This window comes from Pleurodeles waltl, chromosome 2_1 (assembly GCF_031143425.1).
Source record: "Pleurodeles waltl isolate 20211129_DDA chromosome 2_1, aPleWal1.hap1.20221129, whole genome shotgun sequence".
Classification (NCBI taxonomy): Eukaryota; Metazoa; Chordata; class Amphibia; order Caudata; family Salamandridae; genus Pleurodeles; species Pleurodeles waltl.
The window spans coordinates 452,931,843-452,951,867 of record NC_090438.1 but is presented as its reverse complement, the minus strand read 5'-3'; the positions used below and the strand labels follow the sequence as shown (position 1 = coordinate 452,951,867).

The 20,025-nt window shown below is 44.0% G+C and overlaps 1 protein-coding gene across 1 annotated transcript in view; it reads left to right on the top strand.

The window, feature by feature from the left end:
• KLHL4 (kelch like family member 4) overlaps positions 1 to 20,025 on the top strand; it is a 924,273-nt gene that overhangs the window by 407,827 nt on the left and 496,421 nt on the right. Inside the window, exon 2 of the mRNA XM_069213186.1 lies at positions 17,283 to 17,456. Within this exon, the coding sequence (XP_069069287.1) occupies positions 17,283 to 17,456 (174 nt within the window). The remainder of the gene's footprint in view (positions 1 to 17,282; positions 17,457 to 20,025) is intronic.

Sequence of the window (20,025 nt, the reverse complement as noted above, 5' to 3'; positions counted from 1 at the left end):
ACAGCCATATACACAAATCCGCCAGCCCAAAGGTCAGTGCTAAAGTGGGCACTTATCCCCCCCATACCTGCATGCCATGACATCCCCCACCCTCACTCCCATCACTCCACTCCATCCCACACACTGCACCTACACATATGACTAACCCCAATGCTTAGCCCTGCATGCCATAACAATGCATGGACAGACGTCCCAGCCCTGCATGGACACCAATCACTAAAGTATACACAGCATAGGGAAACTAACAATCACACAATACATCACCATACACAGACAAAGGTGGTAGGGCAACAGCAATGATAGAGGGAAAGCCAGGGATGTGCAATATGTCACAGACATGAAGCATATTACATCACCTACGTCCTCACAGGTGCCCCAGCCAATCTCAGCGGAGAAGAGGTGCCACGACTATCCAGTCCCCCAACAGAAGATGCCCCCAGTGATGACAGTAACTCTGGACTCTAGGATCTGAATCAACACCCTGGCCTATCAGGGACCACTAGACAGTTGGTCACCCAAGCAGACTCACAGTCCACAACAGAGTCTCCCCCATCAGTATCCAATACCATAGCACCCACCCAGTGTACCAACTCCTCTGTCCCAGGGACACATAAATCAGCAGTGTGCCCACCCGTACAGGGACCCCAGTCCACACCTCATACCGAAGACAATCAGGGACCTGTGGTCATTGGCAGTAGGCACCCCATTCAGGGGACAGAGGCACAGGCCAACAGGGACACTGGGGGAACCGCTGTGCGCCATTGGGGAGGACAGGCCCAGGGAACCGACTCTCCAGGAGGCACTCACTGAGATCCTGGGAGCCTCCATGGACTGCTGTACAAGGAGCACTCTCCAGGAGCAGTTGGCATATTCCCCACCAGAGAGATTATGACCTTGCACTCCCTAGCAAAGAGAAATGGGCATGGAGCCCCTTCAGAACCAGTGGGAAAGTCACCCACTCCAGAGACTGTGGCCTTGCACTCCCCAGCACAGAGAAATGGGCATGGAGCCCCCTCCAGAACCAGTGGGCTTGTGCACGTATTCAGCAGAGGTGACCCCCACCCCCTGAGATGCCTGCCCACTTCCAAATGTATTCCCCTGCAGAGTTCAATCCGAATGACAACAGGATTCGAGTTGGGCCTTGGACTTTCCCTGTGGCCATGTGGTCCCTCTTAGTACATTGGACTGGGCATTAGCCCTTTGTGTACATTTGTACTTATCTGTTTTTCGTACAATTGATTCATTTGTAGCTGTTTATATCAATACATTCTTATTACTGCATTCTTGTTATCCTTGCATTATTCTGCCGTGTATCGTGTGCCATTGTTTTTCGTCTGCAGCTGATTGTGTGTATTGTGTGTGTGTGTTAGTGTGTGTTGTGCGTGTGTGTCACTCTCATTTTCCTCCCTCCCTTGTGTGCTAGGCAGCTGTACTCACCGTTGTTGTCTTCGTCAGCCTTGGTGTTTCAGGTGGAGCATGATGTAGATGAGCATCGGGAAGACTTGCAGTTCTGGTTCCATGGGGGCGTTGTTCTTCCCTCTGTCTCTGATGGTGAGTCTTTGCTCTTCTGTGATGTGTTTTCGGCAGGCTTTTGATGGCATTGGTACCGCCACGGAAATCGTGGAGGATTGCAGGGTCAAAATATGGTGTGCGGTACTTTGTCTTCAGCCTGGCTGTTGTTGGCTACCGCTGTGGTCAGTGTTGTTAACACCCTGGCGGTTGGTGTGGTACATTGGCTGTCTATGGGAGTTTTCTCCGCCATGGTCATAATTTGATGGTAATTACCACCAGCCTGTTGGTGGTTTTACCACCACTTTATCACTCAAAGCTAGGGTCATAATGTGGGCCTAATTCTACAATCCCCATCTTGAAAACTGAGCATAAAAGTGGAACCAATACTATTCTACTTTGCTCCAGTACAAAGTTTTTCTTTACCAAGGAAAGGAGTGCTTCACAGAGTACTCAAAGGATTGTTATGTGATGGGGGCTGGTATCTGCATGACATCAAGTCCCCCACAGGTGAGGGGACATCTCTTGAAGTCTACAGGTTGCTGGAGAAGCTGAGAGTCTGTCTAGCACCTCGGAGCCCGCCCGCCTGCCTGCTCCAAGAGAGAAGAAGAGTTCCTTACTATGCTAGAGAAGAGACTGCCAAGGAGGAGAAGCACAGCATGTTCTTCGCATGTGGAACAACCAGAAGTAGATGCCTGCCATCAGGGAGTGAAGACTGCCTCACCCTGGGTCTTGAAGGTTTCCCTGGTCTCCCAAAGCAATTTCTACCATGAGCTGTGTTGAAATGTTAAGCATCAGAATGTCTTTGTGCTGTCAGTAGTCTTACTGCAGGCCCGAAGGACCGGTGTTCATGCTGCCTCCTGTGGTGTGCATTTGTTATCACCCATCTGCCTGAAGGCCACAAATGCATAAGAATAGGTTCCACTTGCATTGGCCTGAAGTGGGCAACTGTTGAATATGTGCATCTGCCTGCATCGTCCTGGAGACAGTAAGTGCTGAATATGAGCACCTGACAGGCATCAGGCTAGAGGCAGCGTCTGCCAAGGAAAAGGGTCTGACAGAGGCTTAGGTCCACCACCTGTCTGACTCCCATTGCCAAAAATGTTCTTTGTATCTAAAGGTAAGCCTTTGGCTCAACAATACTTGATTGTACTTGTTGTTAGGCTGCTGAGTTCTTTCACCCCACACTAACTCCCTGAGAAGCTGGTAACTGCTTGCACCCACTACTCTAAGAGTCAAGTGCAGAAGAAGTGTACGCGGTCCAGTTTACAGAGCTGGAGTGGGGTGTACCCAAGGACCACAGTGGAAAATTAAATCAGTTTTGGAACAAAAGCTCAAGTCCCTCCAGTGCTCCGCGTAAATAACATATGGCACATAAGTGACTTTAATCAATTAAGGAAACAAGACCCCTGTGCTAGAGTATCTTAGTTTTTGTGGTGATGTATGGGGGGGTGTGAGGACCACTAGGACCATGAGAACAGCAGAGAGATTGGTAGTTTTGCAGCTGTAACACAAAGGCCCAGATTTATACTTTTTCAAGCAAAACTGCGTTAGCATAGTTTTATAGTTTTGTGTGAAAATGTGTAGTGCCGGCTAGCGTCATTCCAAGACGCCGGCCGGGCGCCATATTATTGGAATGGCACTAGCCGGTGCTGAGGCCCGGTTAGCATCAAATTACATGACGCTAACCGGTTAAGGGAGGCATAGGGAAAACTGGAGGTTGTGCATGAACGAATGGCGGTAATCAGGTTAGAGTAAAAAAAATCACTGAAACCTGACTAGCCTAATTTTTTGGGATGCACAACCTCCATGGACATCACTCCTGTCTTAGTAAAGACAGCAGTCATGCCCTCCAGCCCAATTGCCATGCCCAGGGGACTTATGTCCTGGGCATGGCAATTGGACACAGTGCCATGTAGGCGGGTCCAAGTTAACCCCCCCATGGCACTTTGAAAAAATATAAAAAATACCTACCTGGACTTACCTGGGATGGGTCTCCCCATCCTTAGGTGTCCTCCAGGTGTGGGTGCGGATGGGTGGGGGTGTCCCTGGGTGCAGGGAAGGGTACCTGTTGGCTGTTTCCATGGTCTCTGACCATGGAAAAAGGCCCACAGCTCCCCTAATGCCTGCCCATACCCAGGCATTAAATAATGGTGCTAAGCATGATTAGCGCCATTATTTAAGGCCCTCTTCCTCCCGTGCGGGATTTTTGCACGGGAGGACAGATAAGGCGCTAGGGTCTTTGAGTCATTTTTTGCCCGGGAACGCCTACCTTGCATCTCTTGACGCAAGATAGTTTTCCGCAGGCAAAAATTACTTTATCTCTAATATTTTGGCACTAGACATGTCTAGCGCCAAAATACAATTATGGAGTTATGTTTGCGCAGTATTTGCGTAAAAAGTAAATGATGCAAATTTGGCACAAACAGAGTATAAATATGGGCCAAAGTGTATCCAAAAAGCTGTAATATGAAGTGAAGTTCTTTTTTACTGTTTGAAAAATATTAAAAACTGTGCAGAGGTGTGAGCAGCTACAAACGTGTAGAGTTGAAAACAATCACGCAAAGAACAATAGATGTTATCTTAGACCAATGGGGAATATTCACAAAAGACTTTTGGATTGTGTACTCCTGTAGTACTCTTTTATGTACTATTGCATGCCTCTGTCAATTGGGTCCAAAACATTTAAAAATTAATATTTAGGGAACATTTATATACAATTAGCACAAATAGAGAGGGCTCTTTCATCTATGCATTTTTACTAATAGGGAGTTGGGCGTTTTCGGACAAATTCACAATAGGATGTATGTATATATAAAAAAGCACTCCTGTTGTACTAGTTCCCAGCCTTAAAAATATCCTGCTGAATAGGCCCCTTAGCAAAAATGCTGATGGGCTAATCTTTACATGATCATAATATTATGCTTGTCAAACACATTGATGTCTTTTGTGTGCTGGTATCTAAATCCTATGGGATATGAGGTTTCCTCTAGCCATGGTAGCATAGTTTTTAATTGCAAACAGTGTAAGCCTTCATGGTGGATCGACAGGCACCATCCTCAACATGAATGCAACTGAACATGGAAAATATACTTGAATTCTCACTACCTAGATATAATCAGTGAATGAATCTAGTATGTGACTTTGTGTTGTCCAGTATGCATTTAAGAGGATGTCGGCAAGAGGTGCATGAAAAAAGAAATCATAATAGCACGTAATATGTTAATGTAATGTCTTTCGAAGCCAGGTATCTGGTTTCAACAACTCGCAACAGATGATCACACTTTTCTTTATTTATATTCTTTCGGGGAGTACAGAGTGTGAATCTATATACTGGAAAATGCAGTAGTTTTGGACACATACGGTGTTTCCTAGCAACAGAAATCCCATGAATGCTCACAGAATCTCTCTTCTTCCCACTCTTATTGTGTTCTGCTCTTGGCTTACACCTGGGCACAGCACAGAGGAAGGCACTCAGGGAGAGAAGATAGTGAGACCTAACGAGTTCAAAGAGAGCTATTCCCGAGTCAGTGATGTGCTCCATTTGTTATATATGTTAAGAGAAAAATATTCTGCCCAGCTACTGTTGCTTTTGCAAATGAATACGCGTATTCTATATTCTGTGTTAACTTAATACCTCATGGTTGGTAAAATGTAGCAAGAAGTAAACACACATATGATGAACATTTAAATGACTCTAGTATTCAGCATCACGTTGTTTAAAAAATTTTTTTGAAAAAAGGTGGGAAACCGATGTGGATATTTAAGGGAAGCCGAAGGATCTACCTTGTAGAGGATGTAAAGGGGCAAAGGAACATAGTGAATTGACAGGTTAGAAGTGTACAGAGGTAAGGTGGGCGATGAGGAGGAAACACTGTAAGAGTCAAAAGTGTGAAAGGAGCTATCAAACTAGATCAAAGATAAACGACATACGATAAAGAAGAGAAGATAAAAAGAGATAACTCCAATGGTCCAAAGGTTAAAGAATCAGCAATATCGGAATATGGCAAGACGTGAAGCATGGGAGACCTGTGAAAGAGAATGAGGAGGGTCAGAAAGAGGGGGAAACTCTGAACTACAGGCAAAGCGAGAGAGGAAACGAGGAGAGGGAAGAAGAGACAAGAGAAGAGAGTGAAAGGCTGCGCTCTTCTTATTTATTCTTGAAGGTAGAATAACATTTAGCATTTGTTCAGTGTATGATCATTCCGCAAATAGGTGATCGCACTCCTGAAAAAGACGTATCTATACTGATTATTATTTGACTGTTAGTGTAAAATCCAAGTAAATGCTCTTATAACACATTGTTGATTAATCTCGAAGCCCACAGGAAAGCCTAACCCCGATGAATGTGCAACCCTGGTGATGAAGGATTTGAGCTCAGCCCATGTGCACTTATGAAATTTAGTAGGCTCTGTGGTGCGACAAAAATAGCACATCAGTGAGAACATTCTAACAACTCATTATGAAAGATCAGAGAAATTGGGCGTAAAGTTGTTGTCTTTATACAATCGCTATCCTTATGATAAATTTGGAAGCTTCATTAACCTAATACTTATTATTAGTTTTACCCAGGTTCCCAAATGTATTAGCAATATTTGATAGCGCAACCTCAAGGACAGTTGTCACACACAAATGCATGAATCAATTAACATAGGCTTCTCTGAATGCACTTACCTTTGGATTAGGAGGACAACTGTGGGTATTGGAGGGCTCCCTGAAGTGTTATGTCAAAACTGGGAAATTATCCTGTTACACGTCCATAGATTCATCCTGAGATTTACAGATAGTAACGTATGATGTCCCACGCTGGGCAACTTTTTGCTTACTTACAGATCCATGAGGTATTCTAAAACAGAAATAAGAACAGAGCACAAGTTTATGTATTACCAAGAACAGATAACTAAATGTATTTGAGTATTTTAAAAACAGAAATATGTCAATTAATCTGGATATTATCATTAACAGACATGTGAGAGAGTGTTTGCGGAATATCTGTTCTAAGCAAACTCTGAGTGGGGCTAGATATTGTAAAAAGTGTCACTCTTAATAAAACCGTCAGTTATCAGGAACAGATTTCTCAGTGTGTGTGCAAAATGGTTGTATGATGGATCAACTAATGTGAGAACCAGGCATGCCTGAACAACACAGTCGGAAAAACAACCACATTGTTACCACAAATGCCTTTAACATGCATGCCTTTGCAACAATTTTTCACTGTAAAGGCATGCCTAGTAAAGGCATGTGTGGGAACGGTATGCGTGGTTCTAGCATGTCACTCCCACCCGCCCTAAGGCCCAAGCGTACCCCACCCTTATACTAAAACTACCCTAACCACCCACTCCTGTCCCTTAAAACCAAAGTACCCCAACACCCCACAACCATCCTAAGTCCTAAATCCTTCCCCAACCCCCACCTGCCCTAAAAATAACCGACCTCCCACCCGCCCCTTAAAACAAAACTACACTGATACCCCCACTCACCCCTAAAACAAACTACCCAACCACCCACCCCTGTCCCTAAAAACAAAACCTTAGCTGCCATGAGCCCTAAAACCTTCCCTGACACCCTCACCCACCTGTAAAAACAACAGACCCCACCCCTAAAAACAAAACTACCCTGATCCCCCCTCCTCGCCCCTAAAAACCAAACTACCCCAAACTCCCACCACTAAAAACCAAACTACCACTCAGCCACCCCACCCCTAAAAACATCCTCAACCCCCAAAACTACCCTGATACCCCCATCCACACTGAGCCCTAAAACCTTCACCAACGGCCCACTTGCCATAAAAACAGCTGACCCCTCACCCCATCCCTAAAAATCTTGACCCCCACCTAAAATCAAAACTACCTCTACACCCCCACCCCTGCCCCTAAAAACAAACATACCCTGAAACCCCCCAACCACCCTGAGACCTAAAACCTTCTCCGACCCCCCACCCATTCTAAAAAAAAACGACTCGCCCCGAAAAACTAAACTATCCTGATCACCCCAACCCTGCCCCTAAAAACCAAACTACCTCAACTCCCCCACCCCCGTCCAAAACCCTTCATCCACCACACCCCTTAAAACTACCCCAACCCCATTTACCTGACCAAACTACCCCAATTTCCCACCCTTCCCCTAAAAGTCAAACTACCCCAACCCCCACCCAGGCAAATAATTCATCTCCCACCCCTAAAAACTACCCCTAACCCCACTTACCTGAACAAACTACCCCGATCCCCCCACCGCCTCTAAAAACCAAACTACCCTGATCCTCCCACCCCATTCCTAAAAAACTAACTACCCCGACCCACCACCCCCACCCCATGCCCTTAATCCACCCCACACCCCTAAAAACTACCACAACCCCACTTACTAGTCTAAACTACCCCTATGCCCCCCACCCCCAGCCCTAAAAATAAAACTACCCAGATCAAGTTACATTTAACTCAATTAGCCGAACAAGTCTGAAACTGGCCTGGGGATGATTTTACTCCAGTGCAGAGGGGATGAGCTGTACTTTTTCCATTGGAGCTGAAACAAAGACGATTTGCATAAGGTTTCTCAGGGTCTGTAGTTGCACTGTGAAAATAAATGGATTGCAGTGCATCCCAGGGTTAATGCTACTAGAGGATGATATAAATTCAAACACTTCTTTAATGTTTTGGGTAAGAGCAGGTGCTAGGCAAAGACACAGTCTGTCAGCAACATACCATAATGTGACCATCATGATTAACACAGTGTAACAGTACTATTAGAAATGGTCTGCGTGCATTTCAGGGGAAATGCATTTGTCAATTCACCCTATCCCTCAACTGGCAATGTGGCATAGGCAAATATTAAGCCTTTTATTAATTCGTATAGGAATTTACTTTGCTTCAGGTTACCTACTTTCATTTGAAATGTACAATTTTAATTTCTAGTTATTATCTTAACTCATACATTTCCAGTGGTAAAAGTACTTGAAACCCCATTAATTAGAAGTTTCACTTATTTAGAAAAATTATTTTGAACTGATGTCAAAATTTGGAGCTTTGTAAACTGGCTTAAACAGAAACATATGCCACTAACATCTCCCATTCCCCAACCTCCTTACTGTCTGTGACAAAGGTTAAACTAGTCTTAAATGAACCCCAACCTGCTAAAGCTGCCTTTCATGCATGAGAATTCTACAAAGTTGTGACTTCCATTCACTGCCAAAAGAAGCCTGGCAATTAGTATGCCTGGTTGTTCACAGCAGGTGAATTTGCACATCGTTCTCCTGAGCTTTCAGGTAATTAATCTGAATAAGCGAACTACAACACAGAAATAACTGTTATGCTTTTTTCTTTCTACCAGACCCGCATTTCTCTTTCACACACTATGAAATGTTATTAGAGTAGAGTCAGCAAATAAAAATGTATGGGTCTTCCTTTTCTGTTTTATAACAAATGTGCTTTCACACTCCTCAATTTGTAATTCAATTTTTCTTACTTCTAAAGGCAGGGCCTGTTTTGGGTTTAGAGAAACTGGCTGAGGATCTGATCTTTGTGATATTGAAATATAACTGCGTAAAATACGAGATAGTTAAAACATATTCAGACTCTGTTTAAGTCTGTTTCTCCATTTAAAAAACAGGAATAGAATATATCACAGATTAGACACACGAATCACTGGTATACTAATACACGGATGATGAAACATAGGGTAAGAGAATTTCACCTAAGGACAGATGGAACAGAGATTCTTGAACCTCAAATGTCGGGTATAATCATCATTCAAACCGTGCCGTTCATCATATTGTCCTTTGTTATTGGACGAGGAGAGTAGATAAGGACATTTTGGGGGTCATTCTGACTCCCGCCGGCCGCGGTAACCGCGGTGCCGGCGGGAGCCGCCAGAATACCGCTTCGCGGTCAGAAGACCGCCACGGTTATTCTGTGTTTCCCGCTGGGCTGGCGGGCGACCGCCAGAAGGCCGCCCGCCAGCCCAGCGGGAAACCCCTTCCCACGAGGAAGCCGGCTCCGAATGGAGCCGGCGGGGTGGGAAGGGTGCGACGGGTGCAGTAGCACCCGTCGCGATTTTCAGTGCCTGCATGGCAGACATTGAAAATCTTTTAGGGGCCCTCTTATGGGGGCCCCTGCAGTGCCCATGCCATTGGCATGGGCACTGCAGGGGCCCCCAGGGGCCCCATGACACCCCTCACCGCCATCCTGTTCCTGGCGGCGCCGCCATGGAGGATTCCTCAGGGCAGCGGAAAACCGGCGGGAGACCACCGTTTTTCTGTTTCTGACCGCGGCCATACCGCCGCTGTCAGAATGCCCTTGGGAGCACCGCCAGCCTGTTGGCGGTGCTCCCGCGGTCCCCGGCCCTGGCGGTCCATGACCGCCAGGGTCAGAATGACCGCCATTATTTACATTAATTTCCATAGACGGTGTAGGCCAATTGGGTCTTCACAATTAACCACAAAGGGAAAAGAAGAGGGTTGAAAGAGATTTGTTAACAAATCAGTTTATTCAAGTCACTAGCTGGCTAAGTATTACATTTCAAGTCATTATTATTTCCGATTTAGATGACCTAGAAGTTGATATTTAAAAATAACATGAACTAGAAAATGAACAACGTATGCATTGGACTTTTTGCCTTACGCAGGGTCATCCCCAGTCTTTTTGCCTCCTGTTTTTTCTGACCTCTCGCTGTTGGCTCTAGGACTCTGAGCACTTTATCACTGCTGACCAGTGCTAAAGTGCAGGTGCTCTCCCATCTAAAGTTGGTATGATTGGCTTATACCTAATTGGCATATTTAATTTATCTATAAGTCCCTTGTACAGTGGTATCTCTATGTCCAGGGCCTGTAAATTAAATACTACTAGTGGGCCTGCAGCGCTGCTTGCGCCACCCACTGAAGTGGACTTTTAAATCTGTCTCAGGCCTGCTAGCGCAGGGCTTGTGTGTGCAGTTTTCTGCCACAGGGACCTGGCATCTAAAGTTACTTGCCAGGCCCAGAACTCCCCTTTTACTACATGTAAGTCTCCACTAAGGTACTCCCTAGCTAGCCCTATGGGCAGGGTGCCATGTATGTAGAAAGGCAGGACATGTGCCATATTGCATGGCCTGTCCTGGTAGTGACAAACAGCCTAACTTGGTGTCTCACTGCTGTGAGTGCTACCTTCTCATAGGATTGCATTAGAAATGCCCTGCCTTATGTGTAAAGGGTATTGTCTGCTTTATGAGGAGTAGCGTAGGCGTGTTTGGTATGGTTGTGATGGTGATAATAAATACTGCTTACTGGTGTGGGTGTATTTTTTATTACTATCACAGAAATGCCACTTCTAGAAAGTGTGCATTTATCTGTGCTTATGACTCTGGTGTTTTGCAGCTTGACTCCAATCCACGTCTGGGCAGAGTGACAGTTGGGGCTTTGTGCATACTTTTCAGACAGCCTGTACACAGGGAGGGTGGAGGTGTTACAGAGGTGCATCTGCATACTGAATAGTCTTCCTGGGCTGAGAGAAGGGAGAGGCGGGGCACACCTGCATTTGTAAAGACTGTGCCCAGGCCTCACACAATAGGGTTGTTAACCCCCCACTGATGTTTAGAGCCTGTGCTGAAAGGCGAGAGGGGGCACTCCCAGAACCAGTTGTAACTGGATGGAACCTCCTCTCCCTACCATTGTAAAACACTGTAAGAACTGACTATAAGTACAGGAGAATTTTCCCCACAATTTGAACACTCTTGGAAATTGAACCTGGACACAAGATGCTGCTGAATGGACTCACCAGGAAACCGCCTTGGACTGCTGCTGCTGTGCTGACCTGTGACCTGCCTGGTCACTAGGAGGAACTGGCATCATCTGCACCCCTTGTGCTGGCCTGTTAGCTGGACCCACCAGCCTTGTGCTCCTTCCTGCTTCATTGCTCCCAGGGGCAGGGTGCCGTGGCCCCTGACCCCTGTAACTTTTCCGTGCACGAGGAGTGCTGCCTTGATATCCCCTTTGCACTGAGAGAGCGCTCTTCTGTGCCCTCAGGCACTTTGAGGCACCTGTTTCATGCTGAAATCACCGCCGCAACCCGGGCTATAAGTATGGCCTTAGCGCTTTGAAAAGCGCTTCCTGGGTGGCCCCCAGTAATCACACTCCCTGGAGGGGCCCGTCAATGGTCTAGAGGAGGTGCGGGCCACCCTCTTCTCCTCAAAAGGATGTCAGAGGCCCCCATTTTGCGCATAGGAGCGCCGGGGGCCCCATTGTTCATCTTCTAGGCACTGGAGGTGCCTTCATCAAGCCAGGTACTGTTAAAGGAACAATATATAGAACATAAGTTCTTACTAGAGACTTCGTCTGATTTATATGTTGCCTACCTGTTTTTGATGGTGTTTCATAGGCATATGCAAATGTTCCTTTTATGGGCATGACTTGCTAATATGTTTCCCTAACTTGCCATATTTTTTCTAATGTTTCTACTATGGGCGTTTTATGATATTCTTATGACAAGTGTTCTAATGTGATAACGTGTTTCCTGACTACTGCTTATGTTGCAGAATACTGAGTAACCTGTGGGTTATGTGTGACTACTGCTAATTTTCAGAGTAACTAATGTGTAATGTTCTGACAACTACTAAGGTAGCAGGATAGTACTGATATGTGATGTTTGGTCTGATAATTGCCTTGTGTACAATACAGTATATTTTCATATAATCTGGTGTTGTGTTTCCTTTGTGGTGGGGCTATTGCGTCACATGTGTTGTGTGTGTTGTGCAAACGCTTTACACATTGCCTCCAGGTTAAGGCTGACTGCTCGTGCCAAGCTACCAAGGGGGTGAGCAGGGGTTATCTTGGATGTGTAACTCCCTTGCCCTGACTAGAGTGGGTAAGTTCTGCCTGGCTGAGGTGCATACCCTAGCCAATCAGAAACCCCATTTCTAGCAGTATGCAACAAGTGTATTCCATAAAGAAATACCCTATTCTAAAGTAAAGAAGAATAGGTTGAAAAGGCAATAAAGTATGGTATCAGATTCAGAAACCCAAAAGAGGTTTTCTGGTGAGAGAACTGGAATGCTTAGGCATGAAGCCTTTGCACTGAAGCAGTGGAAATCGACAGAATTGAGAAGGATCTTCTCAATCTGAAGTCGGCAAGCATCTCTCAGGTCTGCTCTACTCAGTTCTAACTAGTCTATGGAACATGAGCTGTTATGATTCAACAAAAAATAGTTGCAACATTTCAGCTCGTTCCCAGTCTCAGGAGCCAATCGTTTTTCTCCAAACTATGTAACAGGTAAACTCTCATATTTCTCAGACTATTACAATTTTTACATGCATGGATACGTCTTTAGGTTGTAACTATCAGTCATCTAATTCATAGCAAATATCTATTCACTAGCTAAAAGAAAGCTTCTGGATAACCAGAGAAACTGCAGTCATAAAAAAAAGAAAAATACATTGTGCAAAACAACTGTGAAAATGAGTGAGCAGGGCTCTTAGCCTTAAAGGTGTTAATTCAACATTCAAAATTACATAAGTCTTAGGCTAACTCTATTCAACAAACCATGTTAACTTATTTTTTTGCGGTTACCTACTACAAGTTATGTTGTAAATGTGCGCGTTATTTAACCTTGTAAATCACACTTTGTTAATGAATGCATTTAGTTTTTGAAAATGAAGAATTAACCTCCATCAGGACTGAAACACATTCATGAGATCACAGTAAGCACAGGGACAATCTGCCAATTTTTAAGTCAGTTTTTATGTCAAGTTTGTTTTCCATTTTATCTTAAACGTTTGAAAGCATTTGGAATGCACAAAATAAGCTATATGAAACAGAAAACATGTTTTTAGGTTAGATTGGTAAAAAGAAAACTTGAATCATTGTAATACTCTAAGATCACAGCCACAACTACACACAACATCCAAGATAAAGCCTAATTGATCTTGAAACCATAGGAGAATTAACACCTCCTCCACAGGATTCTCAACGATAACACAGGTCCTTGCAAAGCAGCTTTGCAGCACCTCCGAACCAAAGCATTACCACGGCTGTGCTGACACAACCTCTGTGCAGGACGTTCTAATGCTCTGCAACCAGGATTTAAGGTAGTCTTTTTCAGAGGAGCTAACCAGGCCCCTGCAGCCAGCTCACGCTCCATTGTAGTTGGCTAAACGTCTGACTTTGTTCTGGCTCAGTGCAGCCAGATACCCACAGTTGGTGCTTTGTGCTCTATGCTATGTCCACTGAAATCTTTAAACTTGCATATCTCCAGTTCTACTGATCTCTTTTTTTTATCAATTCGGTCTTGTTTTATTTATTAAAATTGGCTCTATTTTTTTTTAAGTTGGTGTGGGCATTTTCTTGTGTTGTGTTTTCAATGTATTAGAGTTTGAAGTGCAGCATAAATACTTTACACATTGCCTCTAAGTTAAGCCTGACTTTTCTGTGCCAAGCTATCAGAGGGGTGAGCAGAGGTGAAATTTGGGATTTGGGTGTGCCTGACCCTTCCAAGGATTGTGATCATTGCTTAAGTAGGGTTTCAAACCACCCCCGATCACCAATGAGCCAATTTATCACAAAAGTTATGGTGCCATTTGGGATAATTGCAGCAAATAATTTCAGTTGTAACATTTGCTATACTATAATAGAATTGACTCACTCCTTTAACTGGATATTTTTCAATGGTTTGCATCGTTAATTAAGTATTATGAGCACACTTTGATGAATTGGATTTGTTTCCTAGACTTGCGACTCGCATAGTGAACCACGATAGCCAAGTTTCACCCAGAAGCATTATCAAGACAAAGAGAAGAAATAGATTAGCCGATGTTCAGAGAAACTATGTAGGAGAAGCTGGAGTAAAAAGATAGTAAAAAGGGAATACCAGCCATGTTACTAGTATTGTGAGCTCCTCTAAACTGAAGACTGTGCGTGCACGTCAATTTACAACACACTAACAACAAACTGTCCAAAATCAAAGTAAAGGGGTGCTAGGCAGTAAATTCATGCATCCGGTTTATTGTGCACATTAGGGCATTTAATTCTGAGCTTAGATGAAGAAACACAGATAAAACGCGCTGATAAAAACCTCAATTATATTCAACCATGTGATCATCAAACTATGGAAAAATGCATCCAAAACCTAATTTGGCAAAGGTTTTGACACCAGTCACTCAAACCTGCAGAAGTGACTGCAACTGACAGGGTCAATCTCAAAATAGAAGCACGTGTCAATCATAGGCTATCTACTTTCACAAATAACAGGTTTTCTTTGCATGCTGTTATCAGTTCAACATGCCTATTTGCTCTGCAGTGTTCCTGCTGATGACACAGAAAACAGGTATCACCCCAGTTAGTGACAAGTATCCAACAAAACATTGAATGAGAGTGCACTTACAAAGCATAATATAAAGAAGGACCTTTTTATATATGATAATGCGCACAATCAGAAGTACTGAGATGTAATGTTTTGATAACGCATACATTTTTATCAACTTTTGTTAAAACCAAACCTGGCCGAATTGAAATGACACCCGCGTAATTTGTTTAACTTCAGTCATTTTATGTTATTCTTGTTAAGTGAAATTCCTCAAATTACACCATCGCGTCACAATCATAGTACGGGATCATGGAACAACGTGAACAAATGGTACTTGAGTGCTTGTTGTTCAAGGTAATTGTGGTGCAAAATATCCCAGATTAGACAGCTGAATGACTGGTATAAATCATGAAGGAAACAATTGAGGGTAAAATAATTCCAAGGACCCAGGAGATCACATTAGAAACAGTGTTAATCTGCTAATTTGAAAGTCAGCGTTTACCTCAAACATTTTCATTTTTATCATTAACGTTTGGGAGTGGTGTGTTTGGGTTTCAGAGGCTGTGTGATATCATGTATGCTCCCACTGGTATATTTTATTCGACATATATGGTTAACAATGATCATTTTCACAACCAGAAGTTTTTTCAGATATGACTTGGAGATCTATGGGACACCATCACCCATACCAGTGATTGCGACTATAATTTAATGCTGAGGAGCAGAACAAATGTAATTTCACTCTTGTTATTAGAAAATGTAATTCCCTGTAGCATTACAATGGAGTTAACTGTAAACTCTGTGACGTTTATGGATTTAGATTAATTCATAGATTTTCTATGACTTTGATCAAGTACTGGCTGGAAATCAAACAACCTAATCTTCACCCTGAAATTGTTGCTAACTGTATCTGTGAGTGTCAGATTTTGTTTAACATTGATGTGTGTTTACCTTTCTAAAGTGACACAGAAATTAAGTCAATGTTGTTGTTTATATTTTTGATAGCTTGTATGGATATTTAACTATTTCAACATATGTTGTTTGTTTATTGAGTCAAGTAGATATGAACAATGGAATATATTATTAACATATTGTTAGAGCCAGGAGTTAGCCTTTGCATGGGCGAGCTGGGCCAACGCCAATGGCAACAACCTTCAGAGTGATACTTGGAGCTGCCTGTATTAAGGTTGTTTATGCAAGTACCCTATTTTAACACAGTGGCAGATGGTATTTTTAGGAGGAAGGGGGGATGGATGGAACACACACACTCATTCACAACCATGCATTCACATACATGCTCACAAACCCACATCCATTCCCAACACTCACTCAAATGCATGCACCAAATATTTAAAAAAACACACTTACCTGCGCAGTCCTGCCTAGGAGGTCCCAGGAGGGTTGGGACTGCTGCCTTCTCCCATTGTCTGACTAGGTCAGCCAATAAGGGGAAGAAACAGTCCCTACTCATCACAGAGTGTGATGGGGTCAATGAGAGTTGATGACCCCTCCCCACTCTGTGACGAGATGTCAGTGATTGACACTCAGGAATGGGCTTAAAACCGAAACTCTGAGGTAGAGGCAATCAGTGATACTCCCCCCTCATGGTCTGCCAGGCTGAAGTGGTCAGGCCCACAGTAGCACTGACATCTTCAGCCCAGCAAAGTTCAGCTCAGGCAGCCAGGAGCCTGCATAGTAGTGATTGCCTTCCTCCTGGCTGCAAAACCTGAAAATGAAGTGTGTCTGCCAGGCTGGTCTTTGCTGAGTCTGACAGACACGCTTCTTTTTGGGGTAAAGGTGAGGGGGTGTAGCCCATCTGCCCTGTAGAACGGGCCACAGCTGACTCCCTCTTCTCCTGCTATCCTTCCCCTTCTCTCGTTCCCTCCCATCTCACCCTCACCCATGCTCAAAAATACTTAAATCTCCTCCCTTCATCAACAACTTAGCAGCAGCAGTGAGTAGCTGAGCTGTGGGTTATTCAGGTGCGGTGGAAGAGAAGTGGAGATGTGTGTGTTCAGAGGCCTGTAACCGAGTAATACAACCAGTAAGGGACTGACCTGTGAACACAAATAGAGCTTGTGTTACCTCACTTTACGCACCATCAGCAGTGAGGATGCCAAATAGTTTTTGCTAGGGTGCTTTAAAAAAAGGTCAGCCCTTCTAGTGTTCTATGTCATATAATATGTCATGTACTGCTGATGTCATACTTGTGTTTAGTATACGACTGAGTATGAGGCTAACCTGTCTTTCTGCTTGTGGTTGTATTTTTGTCCTATGGTTAAAACCTCTACGCCATAGTAACAATAAAAATTAAGACTTTATTTTTCTACTTGTATTTGATATGCCACTCGTTGTGATATGCTATCTAGTTCGTCTCTGAGAAGAAGCAAACCGGAAGACATGTTACATTGCTTTCCTGATGAGCGACACATCTGTGTTCGTACATTTATTACAAATCTATACATGTTTTAAAACTCGATGCTGATGTCAGCTCTCACTTTTTTTCGCAGCTTACCAGTAACAAGCTGTTCGCCTAGTAGAATGAACGCAAATGGATCGGATGAGTACTTCCAGTCTACAAATCATGCAGAACAGACATTTCGGAAGATGGAAAATTACCTCCAGCAAAAGCAGCTCTGTGATGTCCTACTTATTGCCGGAGACCACAAAATTCCTGCTCACAGGTAATCTCTTGCATGTTTCAAAGAATAATGTAGGTGCCATCTGACATTTTACCATTCTGGCGTGAAAAAGCGACCAGAAATGCATTCTGAACGCTTTGGGAATCATGGAAAATTCTGCTGAAATTCTCTCCTTTGCACTGCAATAGCTTTGATGAAAATGGACAGGCAATTCCTTGATCTATGGTGTAATGAAAGATTAAACCTATTTTCCTTGTGATATCACGAGATGTCCCATTGCCGTACACTTTCCGAACAACCCAAAATTATATCAATGCAAGGTGGAGCAAAAGTCAGAATCAAATAAATTATCAAAGCAATCTGTGAAACCCTGTTATTTCATACAGCGAGCAGTACCTGTCAGAATTTGTTTGATAATAGGGGTGTCTGTGTGCAAAATTGCTCCGTGAGTACCCTTGCTCACTGGGAGATGCATGAATCCAGGGTTCAGCTCATGACTGTCTGCAGTGTTGCCACATGGCATGGTTAATATTCATAAGCTTTCCCTGTTGTATGTCTCACTGTGCCCAGTAGCACAATCATGCCCATAGGATAGCAGAGAACGTCATATCTAAGGCAGAAGACAATCTATGAGCATAGGGTCACCTGCATGTCACAGGTTCTAATCTCTGTTTTAATGTTCTCAATAGAACTGTCCAGCGATCAGCGTGCATCTTTCATTATCTCACGCTGCCCACTCTATAGAAGAGAGAATACTTGAAATCACAATTGGAGAACAGGGGCAGAGTGTACAGTAGCCTTAAAGGGACCCAATAGACACAGCCATGTCAGAATGCCATAAGAGACTATTTGGAGATTATGCAGCCATCCTTAGGAAGTTGCAATGCTGACAATTAAATTACATTAGACATTGCGAAGCATAAAAGGCTCGTGTGGAAAAGGTTTATCTCTCAGGATTTTAAAGCAATGACTTCTACCTAAATTGCACCTTTTTCAATTCTTATCAAAGTTGGTTTTATTTTTAAACTCTCACTGGGTGAACGTTTCCAAAGATGGCCAGAATATATGCCCAAACGTTTTAGGAGATTCAAGTGATCTGTGGGTCAAGTTCAGACTTGGTCTGTGAGTAAAAGAAAAGCTCGCCTCGCATATCTTCAAGGGGTTGGGGACCTTTGTTACAGGAAGAGAGACACAGTGTCCATTAAGACTGTCAGGTTGTGGATCCAGTCACACGCACACCCGCATTGTCAACCTCAATGATAAAGAAAACAAATAATAAACATTTCTGGCACAGGTAGATAGTGGAGTCTGCATAATAATAGCCCAGGTACTATATAAAAGTCAGCGGTGAAGAAAGTAACTTAATAACGCGAGTAAATTGATGGTCATGCAAAACACATAGAAAGTTTAAAATCTAATACATAATGTTAGAAATGGGGGCTTTGGTTGACAGTCAGGTTACCCTCTATTCAAGCAAGGACCCTCACTCTAGTCAGGGTAAAAGACAATCACCCTCAGCTAACCCCTGCTCACCCCCTTGGTAGCTTGGCAGAGCAGTAAGCTTAACTTCAGAGTGCTAGGTGTAAAGTATTTGTACCAACACACACAGTAACTTAATGAAAACACTACAAAATGACACAACAGTTTAGAAAAATAGGAAATATTTATCTAAACAAAACAAGACCAAAACGACAAAAATCTAACATACACAAGTCAAGTTATACATTTTTAAAGATTAAACTAAAAAATAGCGCTTAGAAACACAAAATGCTTCGATGAGGTGTTAACATGGTGTCGTGACGGAGTCGTTCCCAACAAGCTGACACCAGTGCCGCTGGACACGGAGACGTGTAGACTCCCAAGTACAGTACCTTTGGTGAAGAGTGAAAACAAGTCAATGCGCGAAGTCGGGGATCGTGGCATCAGTGCGAAATGTTGAATCCGCGCACTTCGAGCGGTGTCGGTTACGACGTGGTGCAGCGACTTCCACGGAGTTGCGGACTTCATCTGGGCTGCAGCGGCGTCGGGCCTGCGAAGGTCGTCGCGTTCCAGTGAAGACCACGTAGTTGGGTGTAGGCGGCGTCACCGGATTCAGCAGCGGCGTCGGTCTGAAGTCGTCCAAAGTCGATTTCCTTGGATTTCCACCAGCTTTCCTTTCAAGGGCCCAGGGACTGGATAGGGCACCACTTGTCAGAGCAGGAGTCTCTCCAGAGACCCCAGGTGCTGGCAGAGAGAAGTCTTTGCTGTCCCTGAGAAACAACAGGAGGCAGGCTCTAAATCAAGCCCTTGGAGATTCTTCACAAGATGGATGTCACACAAAGTCCAGTCTTTGCCCTCTTACTCTGACAGAAGCAGCAACTGCAGGATAGCTCCACAAAGCACAGTCACAGGCAGGGCAACACTTCTCAGCTCTTCAGCTCTTCTCCAGGCAGAGGTTCCTCTTGATGTCCAGAAGTGATCTAAAGTCTGTGTTTTTGGGCGCCCTTCCGATTTCTCATTTGAAGTAGGCCTACTTAAATGTAAAGTCTCTTTTGAATGTGAAATCCTGCCTTGCCCAGGCCAAGCCCCAGACACTCACCAGGGGGTCGGAGACTGCATTGTGTGAGAACAG